This window comes from Dermacentor silvarum, chromosome 1 (genome assembly GCF_013339745.2).
Source record: "Dermacentor silvarum isolate Dsil-2018 chromosome 1, BIME_Dsil_1.4, whole genome shotgun sequence".
Classification (NCBI taxonomy): Eukaryota; Metazoa; Arthropoda; class Arachnida; order Ixodida; family Ixodidae; genus Dermacentor; species Dermacentor silvarum.
The window spans coordinates 165258958-165279710 of NC_051154.1; the positions used below are offsets into that span (position 1 = coordinate 165258958).

At 46.2% G+C, this 20753-nt stretch overlaps 1 protein-coding gene across 3 annotated transcripts in view; it reads left to right on the plus strand.

Annotated features, from left to right (window-relative positions):
- LOC119436359 (Ig-like and fibronectin type-III domain-containing protein 1) overlaps positions 1-20753 on the plus strand; it is a 225299-nt gene that overhangs the window by 163632 nt on the left and 40914 nt on the right. For all 3 annotated transcript variants that reach the window (XM_049657148.1, XM_049657152.1, XM_049657156.1), the window contains 6 exons: positions 4543-4686; positions 13466-13563; positions 14320-14422; positions 15196-15306; positions 17769-17822; positions 17942-18073. In XM_049657148.1, coding sequence (XP_049513105.1) covers positions 4623-4686; positions 13466-13563; positions 14320-14422; positions 15196-15306; positions 17769-17822; positions 17942-18073 — 562 coding nt within the window. In that variant the 5' untranslated portion in view covers positions 4543-4622. The remainder of the gene's footprint in view (positions 1-4542; positions 4687-13465; positions 13564-14319; positions 14423-15195; positions 15307-17768; positions 17823-17941; positions 18074-20753) is intronic.

The following is a 20753-nucleotide window of genomic DNA, read 5'->3' on the forward strand; positions in this document are numbered from 1 at the left end:
CTGGTAGTGCGCAAAAAAGAGAGGAGACAATGTTGTTTCTGGCAGAGTCAGGTAAGTCGCGCTGATAAATGGTGACGCCGCTCGCCGCCAGGGTAAGAAGTGGCGCTGTCGGCAGACTTGAGGTTGCAAGGGAACCCTATATAGCCGCGCAACGCCACAGGCATTAAGCCACACAGCGGGTCAGACACGAAAGAAAACAATCACGACGACGCGGGCGGCACACTTCTGATTTATCTAGGGTACAGGCCCAAGAATAAATATGCACATCGTCGCATGCGCAGAAGGCATCAATCACCGTGTCTGTGACTTGTATGCGTCCTTTAGCGGTAATTACATGTCTCATATAGCAAGGGCCAACTAGGCTAGGCCAACAAGTTCTTCTGAATCACTGAGCCCGTTAATGTGTCATGTTAACGCTATCACCACATGTGGGATGTTGGTCATTTGTGTTCTCGTGCCAGCTAACCGATATGCGCGGTAGTGAGCACCCTGAACTCCGCTTATATTGTTTCAAGCGTGTCATAGCTAAAATGCTCGCCATTGTCTTTATTTTCCTCTACCACGTCACTTTTATGTCCTCACTTCATGATCAGCTGTTGCGGAGATGGCGGCGAGGCTAGTCGTTGACACTTACAATGCCATCAGATCAATCGCTGAATCGATCGCAAGCCCCAACGCACAGTTTTGCGCCCAGTCCATAAGCTGCAACGTCGCACACTGCAGGTGCTTGGCATTGCGCGCAGTAGCGTCTTCGACGGGCTGGCGCCGCGGTCAACAGAAAGTAGATGGGGCCCACGCGGCGTCTTTCATCGCATGTTCGCGTGCGCATATGTGGCGCAGCACCCAACAGTGGCGCGCGGCCGCAGCGCAGTGGTTCCCGCCAGGTACATACACTGAACGCACGAATTGAGAACCAATCCCCGGCGGCTGTATCGACGACGTTGTAATATGGTATCGCTCTGACAAGAGCGCTTCGCCTTCTTTGTGTTTCTTCTTTTTTTGTTATTATTATTTCAAAGCAGTGACATGCTCTTTCTTGGGGAAAGTTGTTCGCGTGCCTGCGGCCATACGCGAGGCGCGTACTATACGTGCCGCAATTATATACGAGGAGGTGCGGCGGGCTGGCAGCGGCGCACGCACGCACAAAAGCGCGCAGGAACGTATATGTGAACGCACGCACAAGTGTGCAGCGGGAAACAGTCCGCGCCTCATTCCCACACTCGCCCTCAACTCTCGCGCGGGGAAGCCGCGACCGGCCGTGTGCGTCGTGGTGAAAGCAACAGCAAAAGTTCGTCGCGATTTGTTTTCGGCACACGCGGGCCCTCGTTGAAAGCGAAGCTGCGAGCGCGCGAGTTCGGCAAAACAAAGACGCGCTAAAGGGGCCAAGCGGGCATCGAGAGCAAGGAAAACGCTGGGGAAGTGTGGTAATTGTAAGGCCATTATAAGGGCGTTAAATTTGCACTTTCTTGCTTAGATTTGAGGCGAAGTAGGAGAAATTTGAAGAAAAGACCGAAAAAAAGAAGAAGGGAAATGAATTAAACCACGACAACTGAAGGGATGTGATGTGGGATGCTGGAAAAAGAAAGCACACACACGTACACGCAACCAGGGCGACGCACAAAGATAGTATTTAGAATAACTTGGCTATAATACAGGAGCGTCCACTGCGCGGCCCGTGTCGGTAGGTTGAGCGCATTGTCACATTATGAATCGGCGCTAGTATAAGGTGCTCACGATATATATCTGCGTATAGCTGATACCCATATGGTGTTATATGGCGCGATGCATAGGCAGTACAGAACAAACCGGCTGTGAAGGCGCTCAGAGAGGCTGATTGAGCGAAAAGGTGTTGGTACAGACTGATCACGGTACCATGGCCCCCTCTGCGAATTTAAGGCTGCAATATATATATATATATATATATATAATTGTGCTATCTGGCACAGGCAACCTTTAAAAAATTTTAGTGTTCCCTGGAACAGCCTGTATATTATATATATATATATATATATATATATATATATATATATATATATATATATATGTGCGTGTGTGTGCGTGTGTTTCAAGAACACTTGTATAGCGTCGGATGTAGTGATCATGGCGGCTCGATTTTTTTTTTCCTGTTGAGTTTCGATCGCCACAATAAGCAGAGCAACAACGAGCTCTATAAATCGGCGAAACAGTGATGCGCGCCCCGCAAATATTCATTCAGCAGCTGAATCAACAGCGAGACTCGTTGACCTATGAGCCGCAGGTCAGCCAGCGAATTAGCCACCGAAAAGTATTTGCTTGGTCATTCTGTTCTTTTTTATTATTTTATTAACAGCGAAGCTGTTTAAGCCAGCCGTAAAAAGTGCGCGTTTCATAAAACTATCATCATCAGCATTGGCTCGAGCGTCGTCGACTTCTTCCGCAGCTGGCTCGTTGGCGCCCCTCGGTTAGCGCACGTACTCGTGCTCGGCACGCGCTCGTGCCACTGCTCCCACTTTCGTCGATCGTCGTCGTCTTCCACACCTGCCTGCGTGGCCGCTAATCATTCTCGCGTGCAATTTCACTTCTCTTCTGTCGTCATAATGGGGAGGCAAAGCTCAGCACTAGGCCGCGCAAAGCTCGAGACACAACGAAGCTGGCCGATGAAATGAAATTCTGGGGTTTTACGTGCCAAAAGCACGATCTGATTATGAGGCACGCCGTAGTGGGGGACTCCGGATAATTTTGACCACCTGGGGTTTTTTAACGTGCACCTAAATCTAAGTACCACGGGTGTTTTCGCATTTCGCCCCCATCGAAATGCGGCCGCCGTGGCCGGCATTCGATCCCGCGACCTCGTGCTCAGCAGCCCAACACCATAGCCACTGAGCAACCACGGCGGGTAGCTGGCCGATCGATTGCGTCTCCTGGTAGTAGCTAGGTTGAACTTGGCGCTATGTCGAGGTTGAACTTGGTTGTATCTAGGTTGAACTTGGTAGCAGCTAGGTTCGGCCTTGGCTATGCCTGAGTTGAGCTTGGTTATGCTAGGTCTCTTAGGTTATGACGCAATCGATCGGCCAGCTTAGCTGTGTCTCGCGCTTTGCGCGGCCTAGTGCAAGCTTTGCCATTTTTTTTTATTTTTTTAATATTCACTCACTCGTTCATATGATTCACTCAGGTATTCCCTCTACTCAAAGTCTTCTCCTGGCTTCCTGATGAAAATTTTTGTCGCATGAGTAGAATTGCGCAGCTGGGTAACCGCGGCAGTATTTACTCGTGATGCGTTCGACCACGAGGCACACGGATTGCCTGAGAAAAAAAAATACTCGCAGCTCATTTCACACAAATTTTTCCTTTGAGAGGGTAATACTGACAAAGCAGGAGACAAAAAGCTGAAGGCAGCTCTGAGCTGTTATTCATGAAGACTGCATGACGACATACAGTGGACAGAGGTGTTTACGTACTCGCGCGTAAAACGTATGATGATCGTCATACGCCCGACACGCGCGCTCTGCACGCACAGCACGTATACAGTGCTATATACAGTCGAAACCGGATATATCGAACCCAGATATAACGAATTATTGTGTATAACGAACAGCAGTAAAATCGCCTTGAAATTTTGTATATATATATATATATATATATATATATATATATATATATATATATATATATATATATATATATATATATATATATATATATCGATTTTTTTATGATCTCCTTCAGATTCGACATATCCGGGTTCGACTGTACGTTAGTCGTACCTATAGTGCAGGAATCGTGCCTGACAAGCGCACTCGCAAAGGAGTAAACAACAGACAGACAGACAAGAAATTTTATTTTGTCCTAAGGGACTACTTTGTCGTAGTCGCGGGCTGCACCTGCACCGGGGGCGGAAGACCGTGATCTTCAGCCCTGTCGCAGGCCCTTTGTAAAAGAATATTATAGCTCGTAAGACTCGCACAGAGTATGCAATCGCAATTTGACGGGGATTGGTCGATTAACACCGTGGCGTCGGTAATTGTGTGGAAGCGGTGGGGCGGTCGCATCTCCTCGCTCCCTCGCCTCAGATTTCAGCATGACTGCCACTGCAGCTACTCGGCCATAAAGCTCATGCACCGGGTGAGCGACTGCTCCCCAGTCCCTTTGCTCCACCATCACTGCCAAGCATTTCCAGCACCCCTGAACCGACTCATTCCGACGTTCGAATCTGCGCTACAGTTCTAATTGCGCAGTACCCTGGACTAAAGCCCCTCTATACAAGTTTTTGCCGACCAGCGGCGCTGGCGCGTGGATGCAGGTAAAGATGCAGGGGCTTTACCCTGGACCAGGAGGGGCACACAGAGCGCGTACCCCCACCCCTCGCCACCCCTAAATGTTTTTGTACCAGCATAATAATAATAATAATAATAATAATAATAATAATAATAATAATAATAATAATAATAATAATAATAATAATAATAATAACGGTAATAATAAATTATATGAACTTGAGTGGCTTCGAAACCTGACTAACTTTCTCTCTGGTTGCTTCCCCCTTTTTTTCTCTCTCTCTTGCAGGCAAACAAGACTCCTCCGGGACAGGGCGACAGGAGAGTGATCGGAGCCGCCCCGCTTGATGCGCGCCTAGAATCCCCGCCATGCAAGTCTGCGTGCCCCGCCTCCTGGTAGCACTGGTGTTCGCCACCCCGCTCAGCGCCGCCGGTGAGCGCGCAGTGTACACGCCACGCGTAGTTTCCCTGTTCCGGAAGCGGACCGTTTTGCATGTGCGTCGTGGGCTGGGCTGCACGCGCGTGCTCGAACGTCCAGGGGCAGATTACGCAGTGAGAACTCGTTCCCGCGTGCACGGACGAACTGATGGCGAGCGCTTTCGTCAAGCGGGCAGACTTGCTACACCGTATACAGCGCGGCCTGGGGGCGCAGTCCGCCGAGCAGATTGGACACGCATGCGTAGTGTATGTCCAGACTAACGTTAGCCAAGCTGTTCGACGAGACAAAATATTTAATAAACACGTTGCAAGATGCAATTATAACGCCTACTGTGTATGACGACCGAACACAATCAAGTCTTAAAATCGGATCTTGCACCGTGTTCTTCTTTTATTTTGTTTAGCTAAACAGCTTGGCTAACGTTAGCTGGAACACCCTATGTAGGTTTTTTTTTTTTTTTTTTTTCTAGCTGCACAACATTTTTAAACATTGCCTGTGGATCTGATAGCACAATTCCAACCCTTGACCTAAGTTAATTACTCGAAGAGGCGGCCATTACTTTTACCAGAAATCAAAATGCTTGATTGAATAATTAACATAATTATGCTAATAACTTGTTAATTAATTAACTTACGGCACATATTTCAATCCACGAATTATATAGCCAGTGAGCTCGCAAGGTGTATCCGCTTGGAACGAATTCTCAGGACTTCACCAGTTCCGCGGTAATAATTTTCAATGTGTCCGCCGAAATGCATTCTGTTCCAGTTACTTTTGGGTGCAAACATTTCTAAAAGTGAGTGTATACACTAAACAAAAATTACACCCTTTTGGCCTTATCTTGTCTCCAAACGATAATCGTCATCTATACTGCGTGCATTTCCTTTAACACTCTGCGCTCACTCTATTTCCTGTCAAGAATGCCATGTCACAATAATAACGCGCATGTCGTTCGTGACCTGGAAGTACCGGGCGCGCAACGTTAAAGAAAGGAAAGGCACGCAAGATGGATGGCGATTATTGTTGTGGGACAAGATAAGCCCCAATCTCAAAGGGTGCAAACTTCTTCAAGAGTGAGTGCACCTAAAGTCCCTATATAAGAAAAGTACCGCCATCTACTCTTTCCTCTGCCGCCTCCTCTCCTAAAGTGCTTGCTTTTTTTCTTTACTTTTTGCTTGCGAAAGCCAAGTCGACGGTGGCGCACCTAGAAAGTCCACGTTGAAGCTTTCAGGCAGGGCGCGCGCCGCCGCCGCCGCCGGCGACAGCGGCTGCGCAGAGGACTTTCAACATGGCTCTGAGGCGGAAAAAAAGAAAATATAAAGAAGTGAAAAGCGCGCGTTATCATCGTCCAATCGGAGATACAGGAGAGAGGGAAGCGGCGTTTATCAAAGGATGGCGGTACTTTTCTTATATAGGGACTTTAAGTGCACCCGCTCAACAAAATAGAGTGTTTTGGCTGAGCGCTTGCTGTCCGCTCCGCTCAGACCGGCATATGCTAGCAAATGCCTTACAACCGCTTAGCGGGAACGCTATTGCGCTTGCGCACAACGCTCATACCGGCAGCGGGACCAAGACCGCATCCCTCGCTCCGCTACAAAGCCGACTGAGCGGAGCGTGACAGCGTGTCTACTTGGGCCGGTATTTTGTAGCGATGCCTTATGACTTATTCCTTCCTAGTCTTATCATCCACCGCTCACGGCCGGCTGATCCCGTTGATAACGCGAGCGGACCGTCGCTCTGACCACTGACAAAGCGCGATAAGCGCGAAAAGGCGTTATCCCCGGAAAGGCAGTGCTACAAAATACCGGCCTTGGCCTTTTCGTCGTTTTGCAGCCGAGTTGATAGTGCGTCGCTCGCGTCTCGGCAAGACGCGCTTATTAAATGCGAAATCTACGCAGTTCCCTGCAGTACCTGAGAGCGTGAAATCTGAGCGGAGCAGAGCGTAAGCGGCGCTCTGCTAAAACTGTCTAAATGTCACACCCTTTTGGAGCGGAGCGCCCGTTCCTTCGGCGAACGTCGTCCCTCGGCCACGGAGATATATACTCTTTAGGTGGAGACACTTCTAGGCTTGCTTGCGAGACGCGATCGACCAGATAAAGTAGCGAGGGCGCGCGTATATTGGCCCGGTGACGGCAGCGGATACCTATCGTCGGAATGACGCAATTTCAGTTAGAACGCAGGCGAGAGCTTGCGCGGACAAGGAGCGCGCGCATGCCCTCTTCCCCACGCTGTCCCCTCACCACGGGGACCTACTTTCGCGCGTCACTCAATCATTTCGTATTTCCCGTGAAGCGCCGGTTGCTATACCAACGGGAGATTAAGCCAACAAAAAAATTCTCTGTCTTGAAGTTGCGTCGTCCCGCCGATAGGTATCCGCTGCCGTCACCGGGCCGACGGACGCGCGCCGCTGCTACTTTATGTGGTCGATCGCGTCTCGCGAGTGTCCTCACCTAAAGAATATCTTACGCCGTGCCCTCGGCGTCCCTCGTAACCGAGCGAACGAGCACAGCGAAGGATGAAAGAGTGAACGCGGAGCGCGGATGAAAGACGGCGATAGCGAAGAAAGCTCGATGAGGAAAGCGTAGGAAGGAGGAGGGTGCAGCAGAACTATGAGGTGGAAAGCGGAGGAGGGTATGGCGAAAGCGTGAGAAGAAAAACGTAGTGCCGTGCAAGATGGGCTCTGCGGCGACCATGGCTACGAGATGGCGCCAGAATAGCGCGCGTCGTCTGTATGGAAACAAAGCGTTGCATGAGCGGAGGTCTGTCTTCGGCGGCTGCTGTGAATCGCGTCCACGCGTCACCCACGCGCTGCCTTTCGCGATCTCCTGATCAGCGAGGCAGTCGCGCCACGCTTCGCTCTCATTGCAACGTCAGCGCCTCATATTTTTTTCAATGCCAGCCAGATGCGGCCGATCACTCTATATATAGGCCGATCCAACCATTCACCACCCTCTCCGATCGTCCTTTCCTATCCCCCGTCGGCTAGCGTTCGCGCCTGCTTTACGGTCGTTGGGGAGAGTACCCTCTGGGTGGCGCCTCACGATGGAAGTCAGAGGAACTAATCCTGACAGACGCGTGAAACGTCTATCGCATCTCCACCGTTCGGAACGGCAGCGGCGCGCGCTCAGACGCGCGCGTGACGCGAGCAGTCGTACAGTCGTACCTAAAGCCCCTGGAAAAAACTGAAGTAGCGCCATTCGTGTCAATGTGCAGGTACCTCCTCTCACGGGCGTTCTGTAGATTGTAAATCAAGTTAGTTGAGGTGCGAAGCCTGTCGAGTGTGGCGCTTGGCGGGAAAGATGGGGTTGTGCAATTATCCCGCTACGGCGCTGCAGGGCAGTGTGGTTTAGAGTTACTCTAGTGTGGTTCGCAGCGGTGTATTGGGAGAGGTTCAAGAGAAGGGAAAATGCGAAAAGGTAACGTTGAGTACGCAATGGAATATTTTAGAAACAAGGGGCGTGATTTGTGTCGTGCCTGAAAGTGTAAAAATATGCGGTATTCAATCAGCCAATAAACAGAAGTGCTCGCATTGTGTTTAGATGCATGACATAAAACCCCTGAAAAAGAAAGGTATTTTGTTTATGCTCTTTATTCAGTAAAGTTTTTACTCACTCACTCACTTTTTAAACTGAGAACTTTATGCCGATAGTGTGGTTACGACTTGTTCACTATTTTAGGGGTACACCGTGTCATGGAAGTGCTTGATAGAAGATTTAAGTCAAGTAAACGCTTGTACAGGGAAAAACCATCCCCGCAAGCAAGCAGGGCCGGACGCGAGCGCGTTCGCATGCAGACGCGCTCAGCGTTGACGCTGCACTGGAAATGGACATCCGGGTAAGCTCGGTGGCGCTGAGAAATCGTACGGTTTCAAAGATAAAGTTAATATAACCTACTCTATAGGAAACGCTCCCCATAGTGCCCATGTATTGAAATCTGGAACCGCAAGGGCGCCGCCATGTTGCTACTCTGTGCAGGCGCGCGGGCGCAGACGACCAGATGCGATTTGGACGAAGCGCGCAATCAACGCGACCTCGAGCCTCCGTCAGTATGGTAGCGCCATCTAGCTACGCGCCTGCAAACGCAGCCTTTTAGAAGTCGTAAATTTTACATCAAAATTTTCTGAAAAATATACGGAATAAACTTCAAACGTTGTCCAGGCTTACGTAAGTGCTTGTCCTTGCACAATATTTTGAATATTCTTAGCGTTACAAGAATGAGTCGTAGCAACATGGCGGCGCCTATGGGGCTCCCACTTTTTTCGCCCCGCTTTTCCTCTAGAGTCAGTATAATAACTCTGTGGTTTCAAACGTGACTCACGATGTTTTTAGAAGTCGAGAAAGCGCCACCTTGAGTGTCCGCTCTTTTTTCTTTCTTTTTTTTTTTCTTGTTTACTTGGTCGGGGCATGGCGTCTTTCTTAGCTTTGGTGACCGTCTGAATCTATTTGCACGGTGGCTCTGCGCGTTTCGGGATGCCGACCCGCACTAGCGAACGCGCGCCAGTCGAGCCCGGACGCGCCCGGGCGTGTTTGCGGCTCTCGCGTTCGTAGTTTCCTTGTGGACACCAAGGAGGTTTAAAAACATAAAGTTTCACACTGTGAAACTCTATGTTAAAAAAAAAAATGCTGGAGTGGAGCTGCCGTCTCAAAAGTGAAGCCGGATCGCCGCCATATTACCATAGGCAAGCAATAACGTTATAGGAAATAGCGGGGAATATACGAAGCACTTTCTTCCCACTCGGTGCTGTTTTTAGGTGGATAATTTAGCCGTGCAGATATCGTTGGACGTCTTCCTTTCTGTCACTGGTTTCAGAAGAAAGCCTTAAGTTAGTTTCAAATTTTATGACACATCATGATATTAATACACATCCAAAGGTAATATATTAAGCGAAAGGTTCGAGCTTTTAATTTCAAATTAGCGTAGCATTTGCAATAACTGACCAAAAGGACGTGAGCTGCTATCAGATTTCAGCTGTCACAGCCCTCTTTCAGAGTAGAAGTATAGGCAAACTGTGGCTTCACCTGTGCTGGTAAGAAACTACGGGGGCTGCCACTCCAGCATTTTTTTAAACCTCCTTGGTGGACACCCTAGAGGCGCTGCTCCAGCTGCCAGGAGAGGAGGCAGAGCCGAAGGGGCGCGGTTGGCGCTACTTTAGTTTTTTTCTAGGGGTTTTAGTCGTAACCTCTGGGTAGCGTCACATCACGGCAACTCACTGAACTAAGGGGAACCAACGGCGCCCATTGCGGAGCGAGCGATTGCACTGGCATTGAAAAAATAGAGGAAGCGCTGGCAACGTGCTGCACGTACAGTCCCTATATATACCTTCGGAAAAGTATCGCCATCCTTTGAACAACGCCGCTTTTCTCTATCCTGTATATCCGATAGGACGATGATAGCGCGCGCTTTCACTTCTTCATATCAGAGCCATGTTGAAAGTCACTCTGCGCAGCCGCCGTCGCCGGCGGCGGCGGCGCGCGCCCGGCCTGAAAGCTTGAACGGGGGCTTTCGAGGGGCGCCACCGTCGACTTGCTTTCGCAAGCAAAAAGTAAAGAAAAAAAAAAAACGCGTTTTAAGGGAGGAGATGGCGGAGGAGAGAGTAGATGGCGGTACTTTTACTATATAGGGGTTTTAGCTGCACGAGACTGGTTGTCCGCGCCAGCCATATATCGCGAAATGAAAACACGTGTACAGCTGCGCTCAAATTTCGCATTACGGAGTATCGTAATCGTCGGTGAATTTTTTGGGTTTGTCTACAAACGGTAATCGTCATCTATTTTGCGTGCATTTCCTTTAACACTCTGCGCTCGCAATTTTCCTATCGAGAATGCCACGTCACGATGATAACGCGCATGCCGTTCGTGACCTGGAAGTACCGGGCGCGCAGCGTTAAAGAAAGGAAAGGCACGCTTAATGTTTGTGGGGAAGATAAGCCCCAAAGTAGGCAAACTTTTCTTAGAGTGTAACAGTGTAACCATAGGGTTGCTGGCGGCTGACCCCCCCCCCCCCTCCCCCAAAAAAAAGGGGGGAGGGGGGTGTTGGTATAGCTATATGGACATGACTGTCGCTTTTAGATTGCCACGGAGCGCGTTAGGTAGAGTATGAAACTAAGAGTAACATGACACCTATATATCGCGCAATATTGCTTTTGGGTTTTTTGCTCGTTTCGAATGTTTACTGTAACTGCCGCAGCATGCCTAGTAAAGACAAAGGACTACACCCCCTTCCCCTGGCTGGCAGGCGCTATCTGCCACGCCACCCCGGGCGATCCCCCTCTTCCTTTTCCTCCTCTACCCCCCTTTTTTTAGTGGAAATAATAATAATAATAATAATAATAATAATAATAATAATAATAATAATAATAATAATAATAATAATAATAATTATTATTATTATTATTATTATTATTATTATTATTATTATTATTATTATTATTATTATTATTATTATTATTATTATTATTATTAAAAGTGACTTGTTTTGTTTCGTTCTGCATCTCGTTCTGCATACATCTAAGCTTGGCACACCCGAATACAAACAGCGAGCGAGAGAGATAGAAAAGCACAGGAGAGCACTTTTATTCGTTAGGGAAAAAGCGTTCAGGAATGGATGCCTTCAAAGGCCCGTATGACATGTAAACTGCGCACATGTCGCGCAAACTGTGTCCTTGGTCGCGCACTGCCGCGTTCGCCGCGAGCGTCGAGGAGAACGACGCAGCTTTCCAGGAAATGTCACTCTTGTGAGCGCCAGCTGCTCTTTCTCCTACGTAGTTACACGCGAATTCCACGCTCAGTGCGTATGTCCCTGCGCGTCTGCAAACAGGAACGAGTCCCTTTGCGGAGACAAGTCGACGCAGCGTTTGGCTTCCTTGATCGCACGCGACACCTACGCACAAAAGTCTCAAGGCCGATAAGGCGGCGTAATTTGTCTCCTTCTGTAGGTATCTAGCATTGCTTTGGAAGCAGAAATGAGCCCGGAATAGGCGACCGAGAAAGTGCGCTTTTGTTTTGTTTGGTTTTTGAACGAACAAAACTAGTTCGCGACATGGCATCGTCTGCTATATGTCACCCGACAGCACGTCGCTACCTCCTCGACCGCGAAACGGAAACAGATGCTAGCTTTGACGCGAGAGTGAACGGCGAGCGAGCAACCTTGTGTTGTATCCTATATCCAATCCGAGCCAATCTGCTTGCGCCTGGGTCTCGTTGGCTCGTCGCGACACTGTAGTTGCGGGTAGGGAGGCTTTCGCGGGTGTGTTATCTTTCGTGTCTAGAACTCGGAATGTGTTCGATTGGTTTGTTTTTAACAGGAACTGGTGGTGGTAAATGACCTTTGTTTTATCAAGTTCTAACCAGTTTCCGATAATAATGTGGATAAATTATTAAAAGCACCTGTTTGCATTGTGGTTACGCAGCTCCTCGCCGCCGGGATTCGAAAGCGAAATCAAGTGTTCTTGGTGTTGTCGCTGTTGCTTGAAATGCTTCGAGTCTCGGCACTTCGATCGTATGCGGCTTTTGCTACTCGGAACAGTGGCCATTACAGGAAGCGAGCATTATGCAGCAACGGCGGCGGTGGCTGTGTAGTACCGTCTGAGCCGCTGCCGAAAGCAGTGCAAGCCAGTGAAGCGATCAGCTTGGACCAAAGCACGGTGGAATTACTCGAGCGGCTGTCCTTAGTTGACTTCAGTAACGCCGAGGCTGTGACGCGTCTTGAAGAAGCCGTCAAATTCGCCAGTGTCATAATGAACGTTGACACGACGGGTGTGGCTCCGATGGTGACTCCTTTGGAGAACATGCCTCTGCGGTTGCGGCCCGACGTCCCGATCGAGTGTTGTGCCGAGGGAATTCTCAAGAACGCTAAAGTGACTGAGGAAGGATACTTTGTCGCGCCGCCTGGAAATATACCTTTAGATGTGAAGTCTGACTACGGTCTGACGGAAGGTGGCGGGACCAACGCTGAAAAGTGACGATCTTTGTTTCCGTTGGTGGTAGCTTGTGTGCGCTGCGGGCACGAATGAGTAGTTTGCCCGTCCTGGTTGCTTTCTTTTTTATTATTATTGTTACAATAAACTGACACTTGTGTCACCACCAGCTGGTGTTTTGCCAATTCATCTTGCAAAGTATGCTGTCAGTTTTGACGGCAATGCATTGCAAAAGAATATGAAATGTTATATATATATATATATATATATATATATATATATATATATAATTCAGATTACTAACCGCTTCTAAACTGCATGACTCCAGTCTTTCAAAAGTAGGTGAGCTGAAAATATTGCACCATGCACTTGTTACACCCGGCTAAATGCACAAAATTTAGATGGGAGAATAAGAACTTGCTAGTGTTAACGTGATTTTTTGCAACTATTTTTGTCGTTACTCATTGTTTTTTATGCACATAGTGATAAGACTTCTTTGACCATCTAAGCAATTGTTTCAGTGGTTGTAGCAAACTTTGTGCATATATTTCACCTTGTTTAGGCTTTCAGCCCTCTGTTCATTGGGCAGATGCATTCTGTGCAGCAAGGACTTTTTCCGAACTTGCCTTGCAAGAGGCACTTATTCAAAAAGTCTCTTTAGCATATGCTGATACTGTAGTATTGGAGGGTTAGTTAAGCAGCTCGAAATTGTGTGTGTTCTTGCAGGGTGGCAGTTCTAATGTTGTTGCTTTTCTTGTGTTGCTCTTGAAGATGTGCTCTGCAGGCACAAGAATACTTTTTCATGTTATCTGTGCCATCTTGCTAAGTGAATTATTGCTTTGTTTTGCATTCATGCAGGTCCAAGTTTACAAGACACACCTCTAGAGCCAGTGCTTGCAGTAAAAGGAGATGAAGCACTGATTGATTGCGTAGTAAAAGACCAAGCAAACTACACAGTAAGGGATTAATATACCCTGTCATAGAAACAGTTGCTGCACAGGGTTGCTTAAAGGGGCCCTGAACCGCCCCTCGGGCTTGGTGAAATAGCATAGTCTGCGGGTAGCATACGCTGCTGTGAACATCTCAGCCAAGTTTTGCTGTCATACGCGGTGCGTGGAGCTCACAAGTGGAGCGTGAAGTCACCTTTTTCTCAAATGCTCTCTTTTCAAACAGAAGCCTGCTCCTCACTGTCTTCTGGACGCTTTATTTCATAATAAAGTGGATTCCCATACGCAGCTGCTATTGGTAGCTGCAGTCAGCTACGCAGCGTAGGTACTGTGGCCGACGCAGGGTGCTGCCACAAGTCCACTGGCCAAGCGCACTGCAGCTCACTGAGGACAAACATGTTTGGCTTACGTATAGCGCGTCATAGGCACCAAAATCGGAAGTCGTGGCGTCTACGTTAACATCCAAAATAAAATTTAAACTGCACGCCACGGTGACATTTAGAAGGTGGAGCGTTGCGAGCACACCACACACCGCCGTAGCCTTCGCAGTGCAAGACATTGAGGGAGGAAGGGGAGCACAGCGAAAGCCGTGTTTGATTGCCAATAACTCCGTTTCTGCTAAACACATTGAAGTACTTATTGCGGCAAAGTATTTCTGAAATAGCATATTTTTCCACTTCGATAAAAAGTAGTTCAGGGTCCCTTTAACCCCATTTTCCCCCCTTTTTATTTGCTGATGAAAAAAAAAATTTTTTTTTTGAACAGGTACTATGGAGAAGAGTTTCTGATCGTGACAAGGGAGCTGTGCTGACAGCAGGCAATGTGCGTGTCATTGGTGATCCCAGGATATCCATCTTACATAATCCAGGTAAAAACAAACTGCATACAGTGTAGACACCGCTTCATGATGCCGCTTATAATAGCGGTCAGTTATAGTGATGAACTTTTTCTACTACAATGTGTAGTGATATGTATAAGATCAGCCTAGATAAATAATTTATGATCATAATGACTGTGTTTTGTAGCTTCAACACTAGTATGAGTGGACTGCACTGTACTGAGAAAATCGTTAACATTTTTGGTCTTCAATCATAAGGGCAAACATTTTGATGGGATCTAGATGCAAACATTTTTGGTCTTCATAAGACCAAGTGAAATTCGACCTATATACTGCATGAAAGAATTAGGTACTGCTATTACGGTAAGCTAAGAACTGCTAAACATCATTTTGTGTAGTATTGGTCAGTTTGGATGCTTGAAAGAAGACAAAAAATAAACTACATTGTTATATTAACTTAAATGGAACATGGTGCTATAGACTAATTGTTTTCACCTGTATTCATATTTGAACTTTTATAAAACGTCCCCATCCACCGAGAACCTTAACAGAATACTTTTGCCACATGGATACTTTCAAGTGTGGTTAAGTTGATGCAGGTTGAGCACTGCTATATATAATTTTCCAGCATGCATGATTTCAATTATCCTGTGCTCATACACACTTTATGCATTAATCACATTTAAAAAGTTTAAAAATGGCCGTGTGTTGTGGGTATAGGTAAGATTAATTGTGCTTGCAACTTAACTGTTTCTTATCATGTACTCATCTAGTTCATGACTCTGAATTTCATTCAAACGCAGAGCACAATAACTGGGTCCTGAGGATTAGCAATGTACAGCCATTGGACTCTGGTCGGTACAGCTGTGAGCTGAACACTTCACCAAACCAAAGGATAACAAGGTTACTTACAGGTGAGAGTGATGAACTTTGCAAGTGTGGCCTGTGATGTAGTTGGGACATTTTGTAAAGAGAGTCAGAGGTCATCATGCCAATATAGTATCAATCTGTTAGTGTTACCGGCCAGACTGTATGTAGTAGGTTCCCGTTAAGCCAACCTGAAGAGATCACAAATACTTCAGCAAAAACATAAAATTGAGTGAGTTAGTATAGGTTGACCATTAACTGTAGCGCAAAAAGACAAAGCAGAAGAGAAGACACACACTACCGCTACATTTACAAATGAATTTTTATTAGGAAACCATGAGCTTAAATAAAAATCAGTGGCATGTGCACTTTTTCTCCTCTTGTGCTCTGCCTTTTTGCACTATAGTTAAGTATGGTTACAAAAACTTTGTCTTATCTTAAGTACAGCTACACAAACACCTTTCAGTATTTGAATAAATTGTTCAGTTTGTTTCACAAAAGAAATATGATACCAAAAAATGACAGCTATTAGGATGTGTTAGCACAGTGAGGCCATATTATCATTACTCTTGCCATGCCAGCTGTTTGCAGTATTGTGTGTGCCAGCTATTTCATACCACCCCTCCCAGGTGCACACGTGATGCAGACTAGCCAGTACATGCAATCAGCAAGTGGCCATGACAGTGACAGTGAAACAGTTTTGTTATGCTAAAACACCCAGTTTTTCTCTGGTTGACTGGAAGTAGTGCCTTCACAAACCTCAGTTTGCCTGAGCCTGTTCTGTGATATTAACTGCTTTTATTGAGCAAAATCGGTTTGCTGGGCACAAAATCTGACATGTGGTCTCATGCTACTCATTAATCCTCTTGTGCCATCATGCTTTTGTAAGAACTATATAATAACAGAACTTGGAACCCCATTAGCTGCATCGCATGCCATTTTGGTCCTTTTTATGATCGCAGCCAGCGATCTGAGCTCACATGCTTGAATTTCTAAGCCCTGTTTTATTTTCTCTCTGTTGTCTTCTCCCTTCCTAGTGTTGCAGCATGATTGTGACTGCTCTCACAGCCCTTTTAATGTCCTAAGAACTGTCTCCCTACAATTGATTTCTTTTTAACTGTGTTTCACAACAACCATGCGGGGCCAATACAAGGCACCTTTAGAGCTGCAGTTGCTTCGATTTGCCACATCATTGTAGGTGGCCTGCATGAAACTTTGGGATAACTGAAACACAAAGGGTTTCGTGTTAACTGAAGCTTTCTTTCTTTGCACATATGGAAAACCACCCAAGCTCTTCAGCACATCCAAAGGTTTGACTTAACTGGAGACTACTATAGTACCACCACGTCTTTTGTTCATTTCGTCTCTAAATATTATCTAAATAAATGTCTCATTTTTGACTGACATTGAATTGACTTTTTATCCCATTTATTCACTGTGTGCTAGAATGTAATTATTATTGTTCTTGAAGCCACAATACTATGCATTCTCAGCTCAGCAAGTCTTTATTGGTTTAAGTTGGCATGAATGTAGTCATGTTGTCAGTGTGTCAGAAGCTCTTTATAGTAAACACTATTGAAGCTGCTAAAACGTGAGCTACATTGACAGTCAATGTAGCATTGTTTTAATAAGTATGTAAAAATAAAAATGATAAAATAAAGACTTATCATGAGTTCTTTTCTAGGAGCTATATTAATTTACAGAGCACATATCATCCCAGAGTTGTCGGTGTAAAACCAGAGTACATGTAGTAGTGCTCTTGGTTGGGAAGGGCATCATTGTAAAAAATGGTACCCTTCCCTACCCATTGGGTGTTACGTCCCAAAACCATGATTTGATTATGAGGCACGCCATAGTGAGAGACTCCAGATTAATTTTGACCACCTGAGGTTCTTTAACGTGCACCCAATTTTACCACCATCAAAATGCGGCCGCCACGGCCAGAATTCAATCCCATGCCCTTGGTCTTAGTAGCACAATCCCATAGCCACTACGCCACCACGGCAGGTCTAAGGGTACCATTGTCTATTGTGCCATAATGTCTTAGTATTGTAACACGCCAGCACTCAGGTTAGTCTATCGCATTTGTGGCCTGTGGACCAATTTAAAACAAATTTTCATATTTCATTCAATACTGTGGTTGTACATATACATTAGAAGTAGGTGTAGGAAAAAGTAGCTGATCCATTAAGTTAAGCATTTTGGATTAGATTTTCTTGACTACAGTCAAACCTCTTTATAATGAAGTCGCATCCGACACGAAAATTTCCTCATTATATTTAACATTTGCTATAAACATAAATTCGTTACATGCCGGTGTTTCCGATAATTCTTTATATCCATGTTCGTTTATATAGTCATACCTTTACCCATTGGGTGTAGAGTATATCAAAGGCTGTAATGAATACTGCTGAAATATTTTTCTACTAGTGTAAAAATGCAACTGGGCTGTTGCCTGGGTCCTGTGAAGGTTCCTGGGTGATAACTTGTAATGTATCTTTTGTTTCAGTTTTTGAGGATGGAAGGCGGTCGACACCGTTCCTCCTGACACACAACTATACAGGTGGGCATTGCTTGTTGCCAATTCACTTCCCGCTTTGAGTGTGTGAAACACTGCACTTGTGCACGTGTGAATACTCACATCTGCTTTATTTTTGTCCCTTTTACCTCATCCCACCGCAGACTGCTGCAATGAGAGGGGCATTCCGCCCGAGTGCTTTGGCTATTGCACACTCCAGGGCATTGTCACGGGACGGCATCACAGTCCGAGGACATGCCTTGAGTACATTGGAATTCTCACACAGTGTCTCACAGGTCAGTTTATTTTGCATGCTGAGACAAACATAAAAAAAAAAAGCACGTGAAGCAAACAAAGAAAGTCACTTGTTTGATAAATGATTTCTTATTAGAGCAGTGTGCTTCCAGAAGCTCAGGTTACAGTATGTGGTTGTATCTGCAAATCTCCGGCTAAAGCTTTTAGATGAGCTGATAAACAACGTTGCAAATGTTTGCATAGTGTCCATTGATGATTTCAACCTCACCTTGCATGCTTGATTTGAACGTCAATTACATGATGCTACATAGAATGTATTGACCCTTTTCGCGGCGATCCCGTGGGCGCTGCCATGTTTGATCACGTGGTGACGCGTCCATTGCTTGCCTCAACTGCCTCCGTTGCCTCCTTGTTTACAATGGCAGTGTACGATGCCGGCGCGGCTTAGAAAACCTCTGTTTTTGGAGATATCGTAGACGGTGACTAGGTGGACGACACGAAGCTTTGATCACAGCTTCAGAGAACATGCAAAAGCGCTTTCGGAGCTGATTAAGCTATGTCCAAACGGCGCAAGCAGTGTATATGGTGCTTCTTCTAAAAGCGGGGCTAAATATGCATTCCAAGCTTTCCGATTATGAATTCAGTCAGCATTAGTGTGTTTTGCTCTTTGTTCCTTATTCGGCAAATATTTTGAAGCAGTGGCTTGTCAGTTTCTGACTCAGTGAAGTTCCTCGGTGCGGCCACTATCTGATTATTTTCTGCCTAATCACTCGCGGGTGTGCTCAGTTCCGAATCCGATAGATTTGTTCTTGCTGGGCGCAAGGCTTGAAACGTAGCTGTTTTGTACATTGTAATACCTTGTAGCAAATATATATTACAGCTAGTAACTTGCTTACTCTTGTGGACCGTCACGAAACATTCAGCTTCGACCATTGGTGCGTCATAGGTGTAGTCCGTCATTTATTGTGTGTATACAGTGCGCATATATTCAACTGTGCGTCCATTCGCTTATTCTTGATACGTCGGCGATAGAGTGGGCGTAAGTTTTCCTGCCATTCGGGACAGATGTGTATAGATAACGTGCGCGAAACTTACTATGACAGGAAGCGGCACTACTCCCTTTGTCATTGTTTAACGATTGGTACTCACTCTTGCCGACGTTCTGGAGATGAAGCCCTTTCTTTGAAGGTTAGTGATACAAGGCGGGCGGATGAGCAAATTTCTGTATCCTCGAGGAAATCCGTACATCACGAAGTGCCGGTAACACGTTCGGACAGTTGTAGCAGCGGTCCGCGAACTTCGCCACACAGATTCATTCTATTCCTTAACATGCCAGTCACTACTTTGCAGCCAACTACTGCACACGTCTTCAATCCACATTATTCAATCTAGCATTATTGGAGCACAGTGTGTTAGCGAAAACTCAGTTGCATTTCCGACAGCTGATAGCACAGAAGCAAGGTAGAAGCGGTAGTGGTTTCGTATTCGTGCGCGGTCGTTGAGGAGAGGTATGGCACGCCGCCGTGAGCGCCATCTTGTTTCTCTAAAACAAACTGCTCTGCAAAAAGGGTCAATATCCTCCGCTATTATGTAATGCCAGTGAAAGCGAAGCAGGTACCAAATAAATAAGAGCATGGGCGATTTTGGAAAATTTCACCCTTGCTTTGTACTTTAATGGAATAGTATTGCCATTGTGACCTTTTCAGAATTTGCTGTTCTGTACTTGTTGCTATGTTGCCTCCCCCCCAATAAAAAAAACTATGCAAGCATGTCAATATTATAAGGACTTGTATGCGAAGTGTTCTCACTCTTCTCACCCGATGTAAATATTGCAACAGTTTTGCTTAAACTTTTCTTAGGCTTTCACTTTATAGATATATGTGTATATATATATAAAGGGAGTGTCTCGTTCATATATGGCGCTCTTTGGTCAGACCTGGCCTTTGCGCCATTAAACACCACATATCATCATCATCGTCATCATCAGAGCAGTGTTGCCAGGTCCGATGAGGCGGCGTAGCCAAAAGCTAGAGAAGTTGTAGCCCAAATGTAGCCAAACAGAAAAAAAGTGCAAAATATTTCGTAGCCAAATATAGCCATTTTGATTTGCAATTTTATTTGTGTATACATTTTCACATTCGACTACGGTAATCCTTGTTTGCAGAACCTGTCGTAACAAAATGTACGTGCCGCAGTGACGGTCGGCCCTTGACATCAACAGCGACATCATGCTTGCACAGAACACGTTTTGGTTGGCCACGGAAGCTCTTAAGTTCCAGCGAATCGCTGCAGAGGGCGAAATCAGTTCTTTTATTTTATGACAGATAGTACTAAGTTATTATTTTTAGTTATTTAAAGTAGTATTATGTACGAACTCTGCTTTTTAGCTGTCATTAACACAAAATAATGTTCAGCGTCATCGATCTCTCACATTATGTCTGCCTACGGCGTAGAAGTTCCGCTGTCCTGCGATCGGCGAAGGCGACATGCTCACGGCTTCTTTTTTGATGAGCTAAAACAAGTATTTCGCGCTATGATATCTCGCGTTATTTGTCTCATCGTCCTATCTTGCTTTCTCATTTTTTGTCTTTGTTTTTCAATTAGCTTGGCCCGGATTAGCTGGGACACACACTACCTATCTAGTGTCAATTTACATCAACCTGGCCGCCATCTTAGGTCTCTAGCACGCCAAGAACATGCGTTAAGAAAAGGGACAGGCAA